Raw genomic sequence first — 17,964 nt, 5'->3', positions numbered from 1 at the left:
CACCTCGGCTTTAAAGAGTTCTGAGACTCTGTACAAGTACAGAATGATATACAAAATTAGGACCTTAGTATGCAATACACTACTTATTATATTATTGTATAGTAAGGCATGATAACATTAATTACAGACTGATACATAATAAATTAAATGGAATCCTGTAAATCCCAATGCCTGCAATGCTGAAGTCATTTGGGAATATTGCCTTTGACTTGAGTAGACGCAGAAATAGACCATATCACAAATGCATTATTGCAATACAACAGAAATATGGTAAACTGAATGACATTTAAGTAACACAGACAGTTGTGGATAGCATGTCTGATTTGATTGGTAGCTGATCCAAAACACATCTATCACAGCAAATGAAAAATCATAAGGAAGTTCCATGAGAATGGAGTGGGAGCGTTGATGTTGAACGTTGTAATTATGTTTGGCAAGTTCAGCACATCTCTCTTCATATATAAAGTAATAAAGTAGATTGACACATGCATTTATTTGGAATATTACTGTCTTAGACCAAATTCAGTATTACATCCTTTGGCTTTTATACTAATATTCTTGTTGGCTCTGGATTTAGGACCCAGATGCCTTGTTCTGGGGAGGGATCTACCCTCAGACTGACCACTACCTTTCTATTTGATAATAGGCAAATGTATTGATATACAGTGATAACAGAAAAGAAACAATACAAGCAATTCAACAATTCTATATACTACCAATCCTAGGCCTGACATCAGAGTCAAGATGCATCTGGCTAGGATGCAGGCTTCACTCTGAGGCTTTCTCTTATGTGTCAGATATCAGCATGTTAGCAGTCTGGTGGTAGGATGCTGAGGCCCATACCTCCCATTCAGTGGGGTGGATGAGATGGGCTGGTGATGTGGCCTCGGGGATCCCTCCTAGGGGAAGGGGTAGGGAGGACGAGAAGGATCGGGTGGGACCCAGGAGGAATGAGGGGGAGGACCGGGGAAGAGGAATCTGGGTGGAGGATACTTGGTTACTCTCAAGTCTCTGCTTTTGTATTCTCCTTCCATCCTTATGACTCCTGATGACTCTTGATCTGTGGCCATACATACATACATACATACATATACACACACAGTGTCTGTGTGTCTGTGTGTGTGGTGTGTGTTTGTTAGTGTGTGTAGTGTGTGTCTATGTGTGTGTAGTGTGTCTGTATGTGTGTGTAGTGTGTGTTTGTTAGTGTGTGTGTCTATGTGTCTGTAGAGTGTGTGTGTGTGTAGTGTGTGTGTGTTTGTTAGTGTGTGTGTCTGTGTCTGTAGAGTGTGTGTGTGTGTAGTGTGTGTGTGTTTGTTAGTGTGTGTGTCTGTGTCTGTAGAGTGTGTGTGTGTGTAGTGTGTGTGTGTTTGTTAGTGTGTGTGTCTGTGTCTGTAGAGTGTGTGTGTGTGTAGTGTGTGTGTGTAGTGTGTGTGTTTGTTAGTGTCTGTGTGTGTAGTGTGTCTCTGTGTGTAGTGTGTGTGTGTTAGTGTCTGTGTGTGTAGTGTGTGTGTGTCTCTGTGTGTAGTGTGTGTTAGTTGGTCTGTGTGTGTGTAGTGTGTGTGTTTGTTAGTGTCTGTGTGTGTAGTGTGTCTCTGTGTGTAGTGTGTGTTTGCTAGTGTCTGTGTGTGTAGTGTGTGTGTTTGCTAGTGTCTGTGTGTGTGTAGTGTGTGTCTCTGTGTGTAGTGTGTTTGTGTAGTGTGTGTCTGTGTAGTGTGTGTGTTTGTTAGTGTCTGTGTGTGTAGTGTGTCTCTGTGTGTGTCTCTGTAGTGTGTCTGTATGTGTGTCTGTGTCTATGTGTGTAGTGTGTGTGTCTGTATGTGTCTGTGTGTAGTGTGTGTCTGTGTGTAGTGTGTGTAGTGTGTGTCTGTGTGTAGTGTGTGCATGTCTGTGTAGTGTGTGTATGTGTGTCTGTAGTGTCTATGTGTGTAGTGTGTATGTGTGTCTCTCTGTGTGCGTTGTCTAGTGTGTGTATGTGTCTGTGTGTAGTGTGTGTTTGTTATTGTGTGTCTGTGTAGTGTGTGTGTGTGTTTGCTAGTGTGTGTGTCTGTCTGTAGTGTGCGTCTGTGTGTAGTGTGTGTGTTAGTGTCTGTGTAGTGTGTGTGTCTCTGGTGTGTGTGTGTGTGTGTAGTGTGTGTCTGTAGTGTGTGTTTGTTAGTGTCTGTGTAGTGTGTCTGTAGTGTGTGTTTGTTAGTGTCTGTGTGTGTGTGTAGTGTGTGTGTAGTGTCTCTGTAGTGTGTGTGTTTGTTAGTGTCTGTGTGTGTGTCTGTATGTGTAGTTTGTGTTTGTTAGTGTGTGTGTAGTGTGTCTCTGTGTAGTGTGTTTGTTAGTGTCTGTGTGTGTGTCTGTATGTGTAGTGTTTGTTAGTGTGTGTGTCTGTGTCTGTGTGTAGTGTGTGTTTTAGTGTCTGTGTCTGTGTCTGTGTGTAGTGTGTGTTTTAGTGTCTGTGTCTGTGTGTAGTGTGTGTTTTAGTGTGTGTGTCTGTGTCTGTGTGTAGTGTGTGTTTGTTAGTGTGTGTCTGTGTCTGTGTGTAGTGTTTGTAGTGTAGTGTGTGTAGTGTGTCTGTATGTGTGTAGTGTGTGCATGTCTGTGTGTAGTGTCTATATGTGTGTAGTGTGTTTGTTAGTGTGTGTAGTGTGTGTCTGTGTCTGTCTGTGTGTCTGTGTCTAGTGTATGTGTGTCTGTGTGTAGTGTGTTTGTGTCTGTGTGTAGTGTGTTTGCTATTGTGTCTGTGTGTGTAGTGTGTGTTTGTTAGTGCGTGTCTGTATGTGTGTCTGTGTGTTTGTTAGTGTGTAGTGTGTTAGTTGTCTGTGTCTGTATGTGTGTAGTGTGTCTGTGTGTAGTGTGTGTAAGTGAGTGTGTGTGTGTAGTGTGTGTAAGTGTCTGTCTGTGTGTGTGTCTGTATGTGTGTGTGTATGTGTCTGTCTGTGTAGTGTGTGTAAGTGTCTGTCTGTGTGTGTCTGTATGTGTGTGTGTGTATGTGTCTGTCTGTGTAGTGTGTGTAAGTGAGTGTGTGTGTGTAGTGTGTGTGCAGAAGTGTCTGTCTGTGTGTGTCTGTATGTGTGTGTGTATGTGTCTGTATGTGTAGTGTGTGTACGTGTCTGTCTGTGTGTGCGCAGTGTGTGTGTAGTGTTTGTGTCTGTGTGTGTTTGTGTAGTCTGTGTGTGTGTCTGTATGTGTGTCTGTGTTAGTGTCTGTGTGTAGTGTGTGTGTGTGGTGTGTGGTTTGTTGCGTGGGTGGTGTGTAGTGTGTGTGTGTGTGTGTGTGGTGTGTGGTCTGTCTGTGTGTGTGTACTGTGTAGTGTGTGTCTGTGTGCAGTGTGTCTGTGTGTGTAGTGTGTGTCTGTGTGTGCAGTGTGTGCAGTGTGTGTCTCTGTGTGTGTAGTGTGTCTGTGTGTGCAGTGTGCGTAGTGTTTGTCTGTATGTGTGTCTGTATGTGTAGTGTGTCTGTGTGTGTAGTGTCTGTGTGTGTGTCTGTGTGTGTAGTGTGTGTCTGAGTGTGTGTAGTGTGTTTGTGTCTGTATGTGTGTCTGTATGTGTAGTGTGTGTCTGTGTGTGTAGTGTGTTTGTGTCTGTGTGTGTAGTGTGTTTGTTATTGTGTCTGTATGTGTAGTGTGTGTGTTTGTTAGTGTCTGTGTCTGTATGTGTGTAGTGCGTGTGTTTGTTAGTGTGTGTCTATATGTGTGTAGTGTGAGTAGTGTGTCAGTGTGTGTTTGTGTAGTGTCTGTTTGTGTAGTGTCTGTATGTGTGTGTAGTGTGTGTTTGTTAGTGTCTGTTTGTGTAGTGTGTGTAGTGTGTTTGTTAGTGTGTGTGTGTAGTGTGTGTTTGTTAGTGTCTGTGTGTGCCTGTATGTGTGTAGTGTGTGTTTGTTAGTGTCTGTGTGTGTGTGCGTCTGTGTGTAGTGTGTGTAAGTGTGTCTGTGTGCGTGCATCTGTGTGTAGTGTCTGTGTGTGTAGTGTGTGTGTCTGTGTAGTGTGTCATGTGTGTGTCTGTGTTTAGTGTGTAGTGTCTGTGTGTGTCTGTGTTTGTACTGTCTGTGTCTGTCTGTGTGTCTACTGTGTGTAGTGTCTGTATGTGTGTACTGTGTGTAGTGTGTGTCTGTATGTGTGTACTGTGTGTAGTGTGTCTGTATGTGTGTAGTGTGTGTATTTTGTGTAGTGTGTGTGTGTGTGTAGTGTCGTGTCTGTGTGTGTGTAGCGTGTAGTGTGTGTAGTGTCTGTGTGTGTAGCGTGTACTGTGTGTGTGTAGTGTCTGTGTGTGTCTGTATGTGTGTAGTGTGTACTGTGTGTGTGTTTAGTGTGAGTGTGTAGTGTGGGGGGTGTAGTGTGTGTGTGTCATGTGTATGTGTGTGTAGTGTGTGTGTCTGTATGTGTCTGATGTGTGTGTGATGTGTAGTGTGTGTGTGTCTGTCTGTGTGTCTGTGTGTGTCTGTGTGTGTGATGTGTAGTGTGTGTCTGTATGTGTGTGATGTGTGGTGTGTGTAGTGTGTGTGTGCGTGTCTGTGTGTGGTGTGTGTTTGTATGTGTGTGGGTGGTCTGTGTGTGGTGTGTCTGTCTGTGTGTGTAGTGTGTAATGTGTGTGTAATGTGTCTCTGTGTGTAGTGTGTGTGTGTAATGTGTCTGTATGGGTGTGTGCAATGTGTCTGTATGGGTGTGTGCTTAATGTGTGTGTGTGTGTAATGTGTCTGTATGGGTGGGTGCTTAATGTGTGTGTGTTTGTAGTGTGTAATGTGTGTGTGTTTGTAGTGTGTGTAATGTGTCTGTATGGGTGTGTGTGTAATGTGTCTGTTTGTAATGTGTGTGTATGTGTGTAGTGTGTATGTGTGTGTGTAGTGTGTCTGTATGTGTCTGATGTGTATGTGTGTAGTGTGTTTGTGTCTGTGTGTGTGTGTGTAGTGTGTCTGTCTGTGTGTAGTGTGTGTTTGTTAGTGCGTGTGTCTGTGTGTGTCTGTGTGTTAGTTGCCTGTAATGTGTCAGTGTGTGTAGTGTGTCTGTGTGTAGTGTGTAAGTGAGTGTGTAGTGTGTGTATGTGTGTCTGTCTGTGTAGTGTGTGTAAGTGTCTGTGTGTCTGTGTGTGTGTGCAGTGTGTGTAGTGTGTTTGTGTCTGTATGTGTGTGTGTGTAGTGTGTCTATGTGTGTAAGTGTGTGTAGTGTGTGTGTGTGTAGTGTCTGTGTGTGTAGTGTGTCTGTAGTGTGTGTGTAGTGTGTGTCTGCGTAGTGTGTGTGTGTAAGTGTGTGTGTGGGGTGTGTGGTTTCTTGTGTGTGGGGTGTGTGGTTTGTTGTGTGTGGTGTGTAGTGTGTGTGTGTGTGTGGTGTGCAGTGTGTGTCTGTGTGTGTGCAGTGTGTGTAGTGTGTGTCTGTGTGTAGTGTGTCTGTGTGTGCAGTGTGTGTAGTGTGTTGGTGTCTGTATGTTTGTCTGTATGTGTAGTGTGTGTCTGTGTGTGTGTAGTGTGTGTGTTTGTTAGTGTCTGTCTGTGTGTATGCCTGTGTGTGTGTAGTGTGTGTTTGTTAGTGTCTGTCTGTGTGTATGCCTGTGTGTGTAGTGTGTTTGTTAGTGTGTGTGTGTGTAGTGTGTGTAGTGTCATGTGTGTGTGTGTTTAGTGTGTTAGTGTGTAGTGTGTGTAGTGTGTTTGTGTCTGTGTGTGTCTGTGTGTTTGTACTGTGTGTAGTGTCTGTGTGTGTAACGTGTAGTGTGTGTGTGTAGTGTGTACTGTGTGTGTGTTTAGTGTGAGTGTGTAGTGTGTAGTGTTGGGGGTGTGGTGTGTAGTGTGTCATGTGTATGTGTGTGTAGTGTGTGTGTGTCTGTATGTGTCTGATGTGTAGTGTGTGATGTGTAGTGTGTGTCTGTGTGTGTGATGTGTGTGTAGTGTGTGTGCGTGTGTCTGTGTGGTGTCTGTATGTGTGTGGGTGGTGTGATTGTGCGTGTGTGTGTGTAGTGTGTCTGTGTGGTGTGTGTGTAGTGTGTGTGTAGTGTGTCTCTGTGTGTAGTGTGTGTGTAATGTGTCTGTATGGGTGTGTGTGTAATGTGTCTGTATGGGTGTGTGTGTGTGTAATGTGTCTGTGTGGTGTGTGTGTGTAATGTGTAATGTGTCTGTGTGTTTGTAGTGTGTGTGTGTGTAATGTGTCTGTATGGGGGTGTGTGTAATGTGTCTGTGTGTAATGTGTGTGTATGTGTGGTGTGTGTGTCTGTGTGTAATGTGTGTGTATGTGTGGTGTGTGTGTCTGTGTGTAATGTCTGTGTGTAATGTGTGTATGTGTGTAATGTCTGTGTGTAATGTCTGTATGTGTGTAGTGTGTGTGTGTGTGTGTAATGTCTGTGTGTGTGTGTAGTGTCTGTGTAATGTGTGTGTGTGTGTAGTGTCTGTGTAATGTGTCTGTATGTGTCTGGTGTGTAATGTGTGTGTATGTGTGTAGTGTCTGTGTAATGTGTCTGATGTGTAATGTGTGTGTCTGTGTAATGTGTCTGTATGTGTCTGGTGTGTAATGTGTGTGTATGTGTGTAGTGTCTGTGTAATGTGTCTGATGTGTAATGTGTGTGTCTGTGTAATGTGTCTGTATGTGTCTGGTGTGTAATGTGTGTGTATGTGTGTAGTGTCTGTGTAATGTGTCTGATGTGTAATGTGTGTGTCTGTGTAATGTGTCTGTATGTGTCTGGTGTGTAATGTGTGTGTATGTGTGTAGTGTCTGTGTAATGTGTCTGATGTGTAATGTGTGTGTCTGTGTAATGTGTCTGTATGTGTCTGGTGTGTAATGTGTGTGTATGTGTGTAGTGTCTGTGTAATGTGTCTGATGTGTAATGTGTGTGTCTGTGTAATGTGTCTGTATGTGTCTGGTGTGTAATGTGTGTGTATGTGTGTAGTGTCTGTGTAATGTGTCTGATGTGTAATGTGTGTGTCTGTGTAATGTGTCTGTATGTGTCTGGTGTGTAATGTGTGTGTATGTGTGTAGTGTCTGTGTAATGTGTCTGATGTGTAATGTGTGTGTCTGTGTAATGTGTCTGTATGTGTCTGGTGTGTAATGTGTGTGTATGTGTGTAGTGTCTGTGTAATGTGTCTGATGTGTAATGTGTGTGTCTGTGTAATGTGTCTGTATGTGTCTGGTGTGTAATGTGTGTGTATGTGTGTAGTGTCTGTGTAATGTGTCTGATGTGTAATGTGTGTGTCTGTGTAATGTGTCTGTATGTGTCTGATGTGTAATGTGTGTGTAGTGTGTTTGTGTCTGTGTGTGTAGTGTGTGTTTGTTAGTGCGTGTCTGTGTGTGTCTGTGTAGTGTGTGTTGTGTGTTTGTCTGTAATGTGTCTGTGTGTGTAGTGTGTGTTTGTTAGTGCGTGTCTGTGTGTGTCTGTGTAGTGTGTGTGTGTTAGTTGTCTGTAATGTGTCTGTGTGTAAGTGTGTGTAGTGTGTAAGTGAGTGTGTAGTGTGTGTCTGTGTGTGTAGTCTGTTAGTTGTGTGTAGTGTCTGTGTGTAGTGTGTAAGTGAGTGTAGTGTGTCTGTGTGTGTAGTGTGTGTAAGTGTGTAGTGTGTCTGTGTGTAGTGTGTATGTGTCTGTGTGTAGTGTGTGTAGTGTGTGTCTGTGTGCGCAGTGTGTGTAGTGTTTGTGTCTGTATGTGTGTTTGTGTAGTGTGTGTGTGTAGTGTCTGTGTGTCTGTATGTGTGTTTGTGTAGTGTCTGTGTGTAGTGTCTGTGTGTGTCTGTATGTGTGTCTGTGTGTAGTGTGTGTCGTGTCTGTATGTGTGTTTGTGTAGTGTGTTTGTGTGTAGTGCTGTGTGTCTGTATGTGTGTTTGTGTAGTGTCTGTGTGTAGTGTCTGTGTGTGTCTGTATGTGTGTCTGTGTGTCTATGTGTGTAAGTGTGTGTAGTGTGTGTCTGTGTGTCTGTGTGTAGCGTGTGTGTGTGGTTTGTGTGTGTATGTGTGGTGTGTAGTGTGTGTCTATGTGTGTGTGTGTACTGTGTAGTGTGTGTGTGTACTGTGTAGTGTGTGTGCAATGTGTGTAGTGTGTCTCTGTGTGTAGTGTCTGTGTGTGCAATGTGTGTAGTGTGTGTCTCTGTGTGTGTAGTGTCTGTGTGCAGTGTGTGTAGTGTGTCTCTGTGTGTAGTGTGTGTGCAGTGTGTGTCTCTGTGTGTAGTGTGTGTCTGTGTGTGCAGTGTGCGTAGTGTGTTTGTGTCTGTATGTGTAGTGTGTCTGTGTGTGTGCAGTGTGTGTAGTGTGTTTGTGTCTGTGTGTCTGTATGTGTAGTGTGTTTGTTAGTGTGTCTGTGTGTGTGTGTGGTGCGTGTGTGTTTGTTAGTGCGTCTGTGTCTGTATGTGTGTGTAGTGTGAGTAGTGTGTCAGTGTGTTTGTTAGTGTCTGTTTGTGTAGTGTGTGTCTGTATGTGTGTGTAGTGTGTGTTTGTTAGTGTCTGTGTTTGTGTAGTGTGTGTAGTGTGTTTGTTAGTGTGTGTGTGTAGTGTGTGTGTTTGTTAGTGTCTGTGTTTGTGTAGTGTGTGTAGTGTGTTTGTTAGTGTGTGTGTGTAGTGTGTGTGTTTGTTAGTGTCTGTGTTTGTGTAGTGTGTGTAGTGTGTTTGTTAGTGTGTGTGTGTAGTGTGTGTGTTTGTTAGTGTCTGTCTGTGTGTATGCCTGTGTGTGTAGTGTGTGTTTGTTAGTGTGTGCGTCTGTGTGTAGTGTGTAAGTCTGTGTGTAGTGCGTCTGTGTGTAGTGTGTGTGTGTAGTGTCATGTGTGTCTGTGTGTGTAGTGTTTGTGTTGTGTGTGTGTCTGTGTAGTGTCATGTGTGTCTGTGTTTAGTGTGTAGTGTGTGTAGTGTGTTTGTGTTGTGTGTGTGTCTGTCTGTGTGTGCGTGTGTCTGTTTGTACTGTCTGTATGTCTGTGTACTGTGTGTAGTGTGTGTCTGTGTACTGTGTAGTGTGTCTATGTGTGTATTTTGTGTAGTGTGTCTGTGTGTAGCGTGTAGTGTGTGTAGTGTCTGTATGTGTGTGTAGCGTGTAGTGTGTGTGTGTAGTGTCTGTGTGTGTGTCTGTATGTGTGTAGTGTGTACTGTGTGTGTTTAGTGTGAGTGTGTAGTGTGGGGGGTGTGGTGTGTAGTGTGTGTGTGTGTGTGTGGTGTGTAGTGTGTGTCTGTATGTGTGTGTGATGTGTAGTATGTGTAGTGTGTGTCTGTATGTGTGTCTGTGTGTGTGATGTGTAGTGTGTGTCTGTATGTGTGTCTGTGTGTGTGATGTGTAGTGTGTGTCTGTATGTGTGTCTGTGTGTGTGATGTGTAGTGTGTGTCTGTATGTGTGTCTGTGTGTGTGATGTGTAGTGTGTGTCTGTATGTGTGTCTGTGTGTGTGATGTGTAGTGTGTGTCTGTATGTGTGTCTGTGTGTGTGATGTGTAGTGTGTGTCTGTATGTGTGTCTGTGTGTGTGATGTGTAGTGTGTGTCTGTATGTGTGTCTGTGTGTGTGTGATGTGTAGTGTGTGTCTGTGTGTGTAGTGCGTGTGTGTTTGTTAGTGCGTCTGTGTCTGTATGTGTGTAGTGTGAGTAGTGTGTCAGTGTGTGTTTGTTAGTGTCTGTTTGTGTAGTGTGTCTGTATGTGTGTGTAGTGTGTGTGTTTGTTAGTGTCTGTGTTTGTGTAGTGTGTGTAGTGTGTTTGTTAGTGTGTGTAGTGTGTGTTTGTTAGTGTCTGTCTGTGTGTGTATGCCTGTATGTGTAGTGTGTGTTTGTTAGTGTGTGCGTCTGTGTGTAGTGTGTAAGTGTGTGTGTAGTGCGTCTGTGTGTAGTGTGCCATGTGTGTGTCTGTGTGTTTAGTGTGTGTAGTGTTTGTGTTGTGTGTGTGTGTCTGTGTGTAGTGTGTCATGTGTGTCTGTGTTTAGTGTGTAGTGTGTTTGTGTTGTGTGTGTCTGTGTGTTTGTTCTGTCTGTGTCTGTCTGTGTGTGTCTGTGTTTGTACTGTCTGTATGTGTGTGTACTGTGTGTAGTGTGTGTGTCTGTGTACTGTGTAGTGTGTCTGTATGTGTGTATTTTGTGTAGTGTGTGTAGTGTCTGTATGTGTGTGTAGCGTGTAGTGTGTGTGTGTAGTGTCTGTGTGTCTGTATGTGTGTAGTGTGTACTGTGTGTGTGTTTAGTGTGTAGTGTGGGGGGTGTGGTGTGTAGTGTGTGTGTCTGTGTGGTGTGTAGTGTGTGTCTGTGTGATGTGTAGTGTGTGTAGTGTGTCTGTGTGTGTGATGTGTAGTGTGTCTGTGTGTGTGATGTGTAGTGTGTGTGTGTGTGTGGTGTGTAGTGTGTGTCTGTATGTGTGTGTGATGTGTAGTATGTGTAGTGTGTGTCTGTATGTGTGTGTCTGTGTGTGTGTGATGTGTGTCTGTGTGTGTGATGTGCGTGTGTGTGTAGTGTGTCTTTGTGGTGTGTGTAGTGTCTGTGTGTGTAGTGTGTAATGTGTCTGTGTGTAGTGTGTGTGTGTGTGTGTGGGATGTGTGTCTGTATGGGTGTGTGCTTAATGTGTGTGTGTGTGTGTGTAATGTGTCTGTATGGGTGTGTGTGTAATGTGTGTGTAATGTGTCTGTGTTTGTAGTGTGTGTAATGTGTCTGTATGGGGGTGTGTGTAATGCGTGTGTGTGTAATGTGTCTGTGTGTAATGTGTGTGTATGTGTGTAGTGTGTGTGTGTGTAATGTCTGTATGTGTGTGTAGTGTGTCTGTGTGTGTGTGTGTAGTGTCTGTATGTGTGTGTAGTGTGTCTGTGTAGTGTGTCTGTGTGTGTGTCTGTGTGTGTAGTGTGTGGTGTGTGTAAGTGAGTGTGTAGTGTGTGTATGTGTCTGTCTGTGTAGTGTGTGTAAGTGTCTGTGTGTGTAGTGTGTGTGTAGTGTGTGTGTCTGTGTGTCTGTGTGTAGTGTGTGTGTCTGTGTGTCTGTGTGTGCGCAGTGTGTGTGTAGTGTGTTTGTGTCTGTATGTGTGTGTGTGTGTGTGTGTGTAGTGTCTGTGTGTGTGTCTGTATGTGTGTGTTCTACATTAAGTAGAAGATCTTGTATATAAATGAGCATAACCATTACACTAGAATGCTTTTTTGTAAAATGGAATATCGTTCTTTCCTGAAGTCTGCTTTTTAAGGAAAAATGTTGAAGAAGGGAGAATCGGTTTAGTTTGGTAACAAATCGTTTTTATTCAGCAGCCCGTCCCTATTCAAAAAAGAATTTAAGTATAGGTTTATCTCCACTGATTTCAATGTTATTTACACTTGTTTTAAAATGCTTTGCTGAAGTAGGAACATAATAAAGTACATGTATGCATATGTGTCTACACACATAGGTAAACAATATCTTCCTATAATACCGATAAAATTCAGTACTACTTTTTAAAGTAGCGTTAGTAATTTTCATTCATATGCTACAATTCTCATAGGGATACCAAGAAATGCACAAATACTGTTTGTTGTCATTAAGATTATAAAATATTCATATACAATGATTCTAGCATTTGGTATAATTAATAGAGATAAGCATAACACACTTTATAATATGATTTATTGTTAGACAGATGGTGCTTTATTTTGCAGCTCCGTAAAGCTATAATAGACCATGTCTCAGACTCCTTCTTGGATACCACTGTTCCACTTCTAGTTCTTATTGAAGCTGCTAAAAATGGAAGGGAAAAAGAAATGAAGGACTATGTTGCTATTTTTCAAGAACACGCCAGCATGCTTGTAGAGGTAGGTTTGATGGATCTGCATTGGATTGAATATATGCGATAAGTGACCACCTACTGTACTTTTTCTTTTGCTGTCTGATTTGATAACATAATTATGTATAGTATTTCAGCAAAGAATGAACAGCTAAGTTCAGTAATAACACAAGCTTTCTACTTTTATGTCATGTATACTTCTAAGTTATAAGTTTATGTGGTCTTGTCCTCACATGACATGGAAACCAGTGGGCTTTTTCTTCTGTATTGAAATCAATGAGAGTCTTTCCACAGAGGAGTTCTTTGTCATTCGTTCAAATGCATGACCATAACAAGCAATCCTTTGCAATCATCTGAAACTATACAAGTGGAAACACCATGTTAATGTTAGTTATTGATTCTTTCCTCATTATTAATATTTCTGGCATTCAGGGATATATGAAGTATACAACTAAATATTCTGATTTAGAGAATGGCATACAGTTTAACTCTTTGAACCTGTAAGTTGACACAGGTGAATGGAAGCCTATAGCTATATAGAGCTCAAAGTTCAAGCAAGGGTAAGCAGCTGTCTACATGGATTGTATGTGTTCAAAATAAATTCATTTTTATCACAAAATAATTTTATTTGTAAAGAACAAATTATTATCTAATATTCAGAAATGTGCAGAACAGAATTAAATGAGTCTTGACACTCAATCCTGCAAGTATTTATTTATGTAAGTGAATAAACTTAAATATATACCTGTTAACTTAAATGAGATCCTTCAAATGGTTTAAATTACTTGAGCATGTGTGCACTAGAGCTTTAAACATTAAATAGTGGAAATGCCAAAGCTGTGGTCTCACAAGTATATTATTTCAAATGCATGCAAGGTCTGTGCTACTGACGTTTTACTTTTCTATGCAATGTTAGTAATGCAAAAAGGAGAGGATTTTTCTTTATAGCTGGAAACTGTTTAGTAAAATGTTCTGTCTCAAAACCAGAAAAGTGCATCTTGGTTGATTGCAGATAATGAAAGAGAAGTAGATACACAGATGGCTAAAGTGGAAGGAGAATATTGTATTTATGTGTTTTTTTCACATGTTTCTGTAATTAGAAAATAAGGGTTACATTTATCATTCTCTAGTTCAAAATAATGTCTTATTTACAGTGTGCTACGAAGTAAAATATAAACTAAACATTTTCCTAAATCTCCAAAAAATGACGAGCCATTTCTGGGTACCTAATCTGAGACTACCAGGCACTGCCTAATTTTTCTGGAAGCAGCAGAACACTTAGCCTCTGAAAATCAGGCCTTTTATACAGGGAGTATAACTGAAACTTAAGCTGAACCAAACAACCAGTTTGAATTAGTATTTGGACTTGAACTCAAGCCAGAGCTGAACTATAATATGGATTATCCTACTAAACTTGATAAAGGTTCAGCCTTTATTAAAACTATATACCTGGGCTGAAAAGGGGGAGTGCAGATGAGGTGGGACATCATCCCATATAACACAACGTATATTTTTTCCAGGTAAAAAGAAACTAGAAACTTTCCTAATATACTAGGGGTCTAGGGTTATATTATTCAGTTTAAGATTGAAGCAAAACAAATAGAACTTTATTGGAATGAGTTCAAAACAGTCTGCAGAGCTGTGGAATAGGAGGAGTAGCAATGTGTAGGGGGTGCATGAGGGTGCATGTGCACCCCCTGAGAGTGCTGGTGCACCCCCTGTCAGGCCACGCTCCTCACTCAGGTGACAGGCCAGGGAGCGTGAGCACTGGATGTAGCCCTGCGGCCACTTCCAGAAGCCCCACAGCCACTTCTGGGAGTGCCGTGACCACTCACTGGTTGGTAAGTTTTGCCGCAAAGGGGCGAACCCCCCGGTCTGCGAGATTGTCCGGGGGAAGGGGAGCTCCTGGTTTCTGACTGGTGCCGGGGGGGGGGGGGGGGTCATGCCCCCTCGACTGAGGCAGCACCAGCCGCCCATGAATAGGAGTGATATTAAAAAAAGCAGCAAACATATGGCAGAATTGCAGAGGAAAGGTTAACTTGACAAGTTAAACATCAAGACCATTAAAAGACAGAGGCTTGTTAACACCTGTAGAATGAAGAGTTCAGAAGGAATAAGATAAATTTTAATGAGCCACGAATTCAATTGATGCTCTTACCTCTCACTGCTGCCTGAACAGAAATGCTGTTGCCACTGCCAGGCAGTTGGTTTTAAACTTTGGGTGGAGCAAGACTCAAAGTGGGGTTCAAGTGCATTATTGCACCCTGCCACCTGCCCATCTGCCCCTGACTACACATAAAAATGTTTTTTCCTCAAACTAAAAACTGCTGATTGATTATGATACACAAAAATAAAATAACATATAAACATGAGATTGCTACCAGAAAAACATACCCCTCAGCTCTAGAGAAGTCTTAGTATTTCCTCTGAACTTGAAATTTTTTTTGGTTCCATAGTCTATATTTACAGGAAAAATGAGTTAAATGCATGTGAATAGCTGTAAATACTACTGCTTTCTCAGTTAGTGGACTCTTACTCACAATCCCTTTGTTTCATGTTGCACTGACCATCTAGTTTCAAATGCCCATTGCCAAAACTTGATTAACACTTCATGTAGTTGTAGTACATTTTCTCTGAAATGATGGAACAAAATGGGAACAGATGGAAACCAGCCCAAAAATGTAAGGGGGGAGAGGGGGAGATGAAGAAGAGTAGTAGTTGCATGTGCTGTGTTTATTTCTGACAAACTACTTATTGTCATTGACATCCCATTGACACAAGGATGACAGTCATCCAGTAGAAAGGCAAGTCATCAGTGGACCCAGAAGCAGCTGCAGGCATGGCAAACCATTCCAGGGGGAAGTAATGGATCCTGGTAATGTTGGGTCACAGCTCTTTTGGTTTGTCTCTCTTGCTTATCTGACTCTGTAGTGAGGCAAGTTTGCTCAGAATGGTTGACACCTTATTGTACTTCATAGTGCCACTGGGGATGATTCAGAGCTTGAGTCTTGAGTCTCCCAGGTACTGAAGTTAATATCACATTTCTTCAGATTGGCCCTAAAGGTGTCCTTGAATCTCTTCTTTGCCCACTTCTAGAGTGGTGACCATTAGTGAGTTGGGGAGTATAGGCCCTGTTTCAGGAGCTGGTTGTCAGGCAACCTTGCAATGTGTCCTGTCTAATGGAGCTGGTGCTGTATAGACATGGCTTCAGTGTTTTAATGAGAATATTGGTGTTTGTTCTTTTGTTCCTCCAAATGATATCAAGAAATTTCTGAAGGCATTGCTGATGGTAATGTTCCAGAGCTTTCAGGTGTTTCTGATGCATTGCCCAAGTTTCACACCCATACAACAGGATAGGGATGACAACAGCCGGGTAGACAAGAAATTTGGTTTGTGCCCTAATGTCATGATCATCAAAGATATGATTTTAGAGCTATCCGAAGGCAGCACTAGCATATTTTATTTGATGTTTAATATAGTCATCTATCTTTACTTTTTGGGAAAGGTGACTATCTAGGTAGAGGAAATACTTAATATTCTCCAAGAAGTGTCCCCTAATTGTAATATGCGGGGGAACAGCTGGTTGGTTTCGGCTAAGTGGGCAAAGTATCTTGCTTTTCATGAAGTTTACAGTGAGTCTCCAAGTATTTCATATGCTTCACAGAAGCAGCTGAGAGTGGTCTGGAGCTCTTCAATTGAGTGGTCGCACAAGACAAAATCATCAGAGTACTGAAGGTCAATAATGGAGGCATTAGTTATCTTGAATTTGGCATATAACCAGTTGATGTTTAAAAGTTTCCCATCTATGTGATATTGGATGCTGACTCCAGATGAAAGTCTATCAGCAATGCAATGCAGAGTAGCCACAATATAGTTTGGAAAAAAGTGTTGGTGAAGTTATGCAGAACTGGACTCCAGTTCTCATGGTGAAACGTCTGTTTCTGAGCCGCTGTTTAAGATGGTTCCTGTCATGTCATCATGAAGAATTCTAATAATGGTAGCAAATTTGTGCAGGCATCCAAATCTTATCAGAACAGAATCTTCCACAGGGCCTCTCTGTTGATTAAATGAAAGTTGGGGCAAGGAAGACCATATAAAGATCTCTCTTCTCCTACAGCTGTCTAGCGACAAAGATCATATCTGTTGTACCTTGGAGAATTCTGAAACCACATTGGAACCCAGATGCAACCTCCTCAGGTAGGAGAGTGACCTATTGAGGACAATGTGGGCAAACATGTTCACAAATATGGGTAGGAGTGCAATGCCACAGTAATTGATACGATCTAATCTATTTCCTTTCTTGAATATGGTTATGATCCTGGAATTTTCAGGTCATGGAGAATCTGTTCATGGTTCCAGATTTTTTTCAGAATAATGGTATGTAGTTGGTGACAGAGCTTTCTTCACCATGCTTATAAATTTCAGCTGGTATTCTGTCAGGAACACACGCTTTGTTGTTCATCTGCTCAGTGGCTTTCAAGGCCCCTTGATAGGTTGGTGGGTCTGTGTGACAGTGCGCCATCTTCAGCTGCATTTTTTTTTTATAAGCCGGTAAGTGTGCCCCTGTCAAGTCTTGCTGGATTTTCCTTCTCTGGGGATCAGCCTCCTTCCCCCTTTACTCACCTGCCATGACTTGACATTACTTGGTTCTAAAGAAAGAGGGAGGCTGACCAACAGGTTCCCAGACAGGCTCCAGGCTCACCACCCGTAGGATAATGAGGTGTTGCCTTAAGGGCAAAAATGCATGCTCCTACCTCCCCTTGACATGCCCCATGCCTCACAGATGTTTTATAAATTTATCTTTATGTTGGGGTCTCAGCCACTGTGGGCTTACCCCCTCTCTCTCTAGCTAAGCTTGTCAGTCGAAACCTACTAATCAGGGATTGACTCCGAGGCTCTAGCTCTCTAACTTGCTCAGGCTCAAGGCCCTCCGTTCCATACTCTCTGTGACACCAGGCCTACTGGCCCTTCTACACTGTGCCCGTGGTGCCAGGATGTTGGGGCCTCATCCCCTTCTGGCTTTGCCCTCTTTCTGTAGTTAGGACCTTTCACCTAAGTCCACCCACTAGGACCTGGCTTCAAGGCTATCTTCCCTTCAAGCGACTTTGGGCTTGTCGCCCTAGTGCTACACCCCTAGGGCAGCAGGGCTTCTTGAGCCCTCTATTACGGCACCCCTGGGCACTAATGAGGTCTCCTCCTCCCCTATAGCCTCAGTCACAAACCACTGGCTTTTTAACATCAAACATAAACCATAGGCTTCTATGGCCATATAATGAAAATAATAAAAAAAAATAAGAAAGGCAAAGTGCCCGCTTATTTTATGTGATTGTGCTTCTGTCTCACAGTGTGGTGTATTCTTCCCAAAGAGGCTGCTGCAGCTGCTCCATAGTCATTGGGAGTCTTCCTCTCTGCCTCCTCCCTGGTCTTCTCCACTTGCAGTTTATATGGCTCTGGCCTTCCCCTTCCTGTCACCTGACCAGCTGGCAGGGCTCAATCCTTAACCCCTGCTCAACTGGTTGGCCATGCCCAGAAGGTTCTCGATTTAAAGGGGCCTCCCTGTTCCTTGATAACAGGGCTAGGGTTCCCTGTTACACTCCCCACCTTCTCTTTCATCTGGGGTCCTTCCTTCTCCCCCAAACCCTCTTCCTCTTTGTAGTGTCTCAAGAAGAAATTGTCACTTACATTCTGAATTTCTGGGCGATGCTCAACCTCAAAACAATACAGTTGCAGACTAAGGGCCCATCTCATCAGCCTAGGATTATCCATCTTCGTGCTATGCAGCCAGTGTAGAGGTGCGTGATCTGTGATCAGCATGAACTTTCACCCTAATAGATAATATAGGAGTGTTTCAACAGCCTACTTAATCGCCAAACACTCTTTTTCTATCGTGGTGTAATTCTGTTCCGGTGGTGTAATTTTCTACTTATGTACGCTATATGACACTCTTCTTCTCCCTGTTTCTGGACCAATACCAATTGAATAGCCATATTTGATGCAGCTGTCTGCACCAGGAAGGGTTTATTAAAATCCGGTGTATATAGTAGGGGCTGAAAACATTTGCCGCTTGAAATGTCTTTTCTGCCTTCGGCGTCCACCTCACCTTGGTTGGGGCTCCAGCCTTTATCATCTCTGTTAAGGGTACTACTAAATCTGCAAAATGAGGTACAAACCTTCTATAATAACCAGCTAGCCCCAGAAAAGCCCTCATCTGTTTCTTCGTATGAGGAGCTCGGTACTTCCGTAACATCTCTACTTTGTCTAACAATGATCTCACCTTACCACTTCCTACTAGGAACCCAAGGCATTGTGTTTCTTCTTTCCC

General features: G+C 42.8%; 1 protein-coding gene across 1 annotated transcript in view; it reads left to right on the top strand.

The window, feature by feature from the left end:
* The window catches only part of CTNNA3 (catenin alpha 3), a 1,539,787-nt gene that overhangs the window by 815,848 nt on the left and 705,975 nt on the right, over positions 1–17,964 (top strand). The window contains 1 exon segment of the mRNA XM_025205567.1: positions 11,518–11,670. Coding sequence (XP_025061352.1) covers positions 11,518–11,670 — 153 coding nt within the window.

The sequence above is a fragment of the Alligator sinensis genome, unplaced genomic scaffold (assembly GCF_000455745.1).
Source record: "Alligator sinensis unplaced genomic scaffold, ASM45574v1 scaffold325_1, whole genome shotgun sequence".
In the NCBI taxonomy this organism is placed as follows: Eukaryota; Metazoa; Chordata; order Crocodylia; family Alligatoridae; genus Alligator; species Alligator sinensis.
This window is presented reverse-complemented; position numbering and strand designations above follow the sequence as displayed.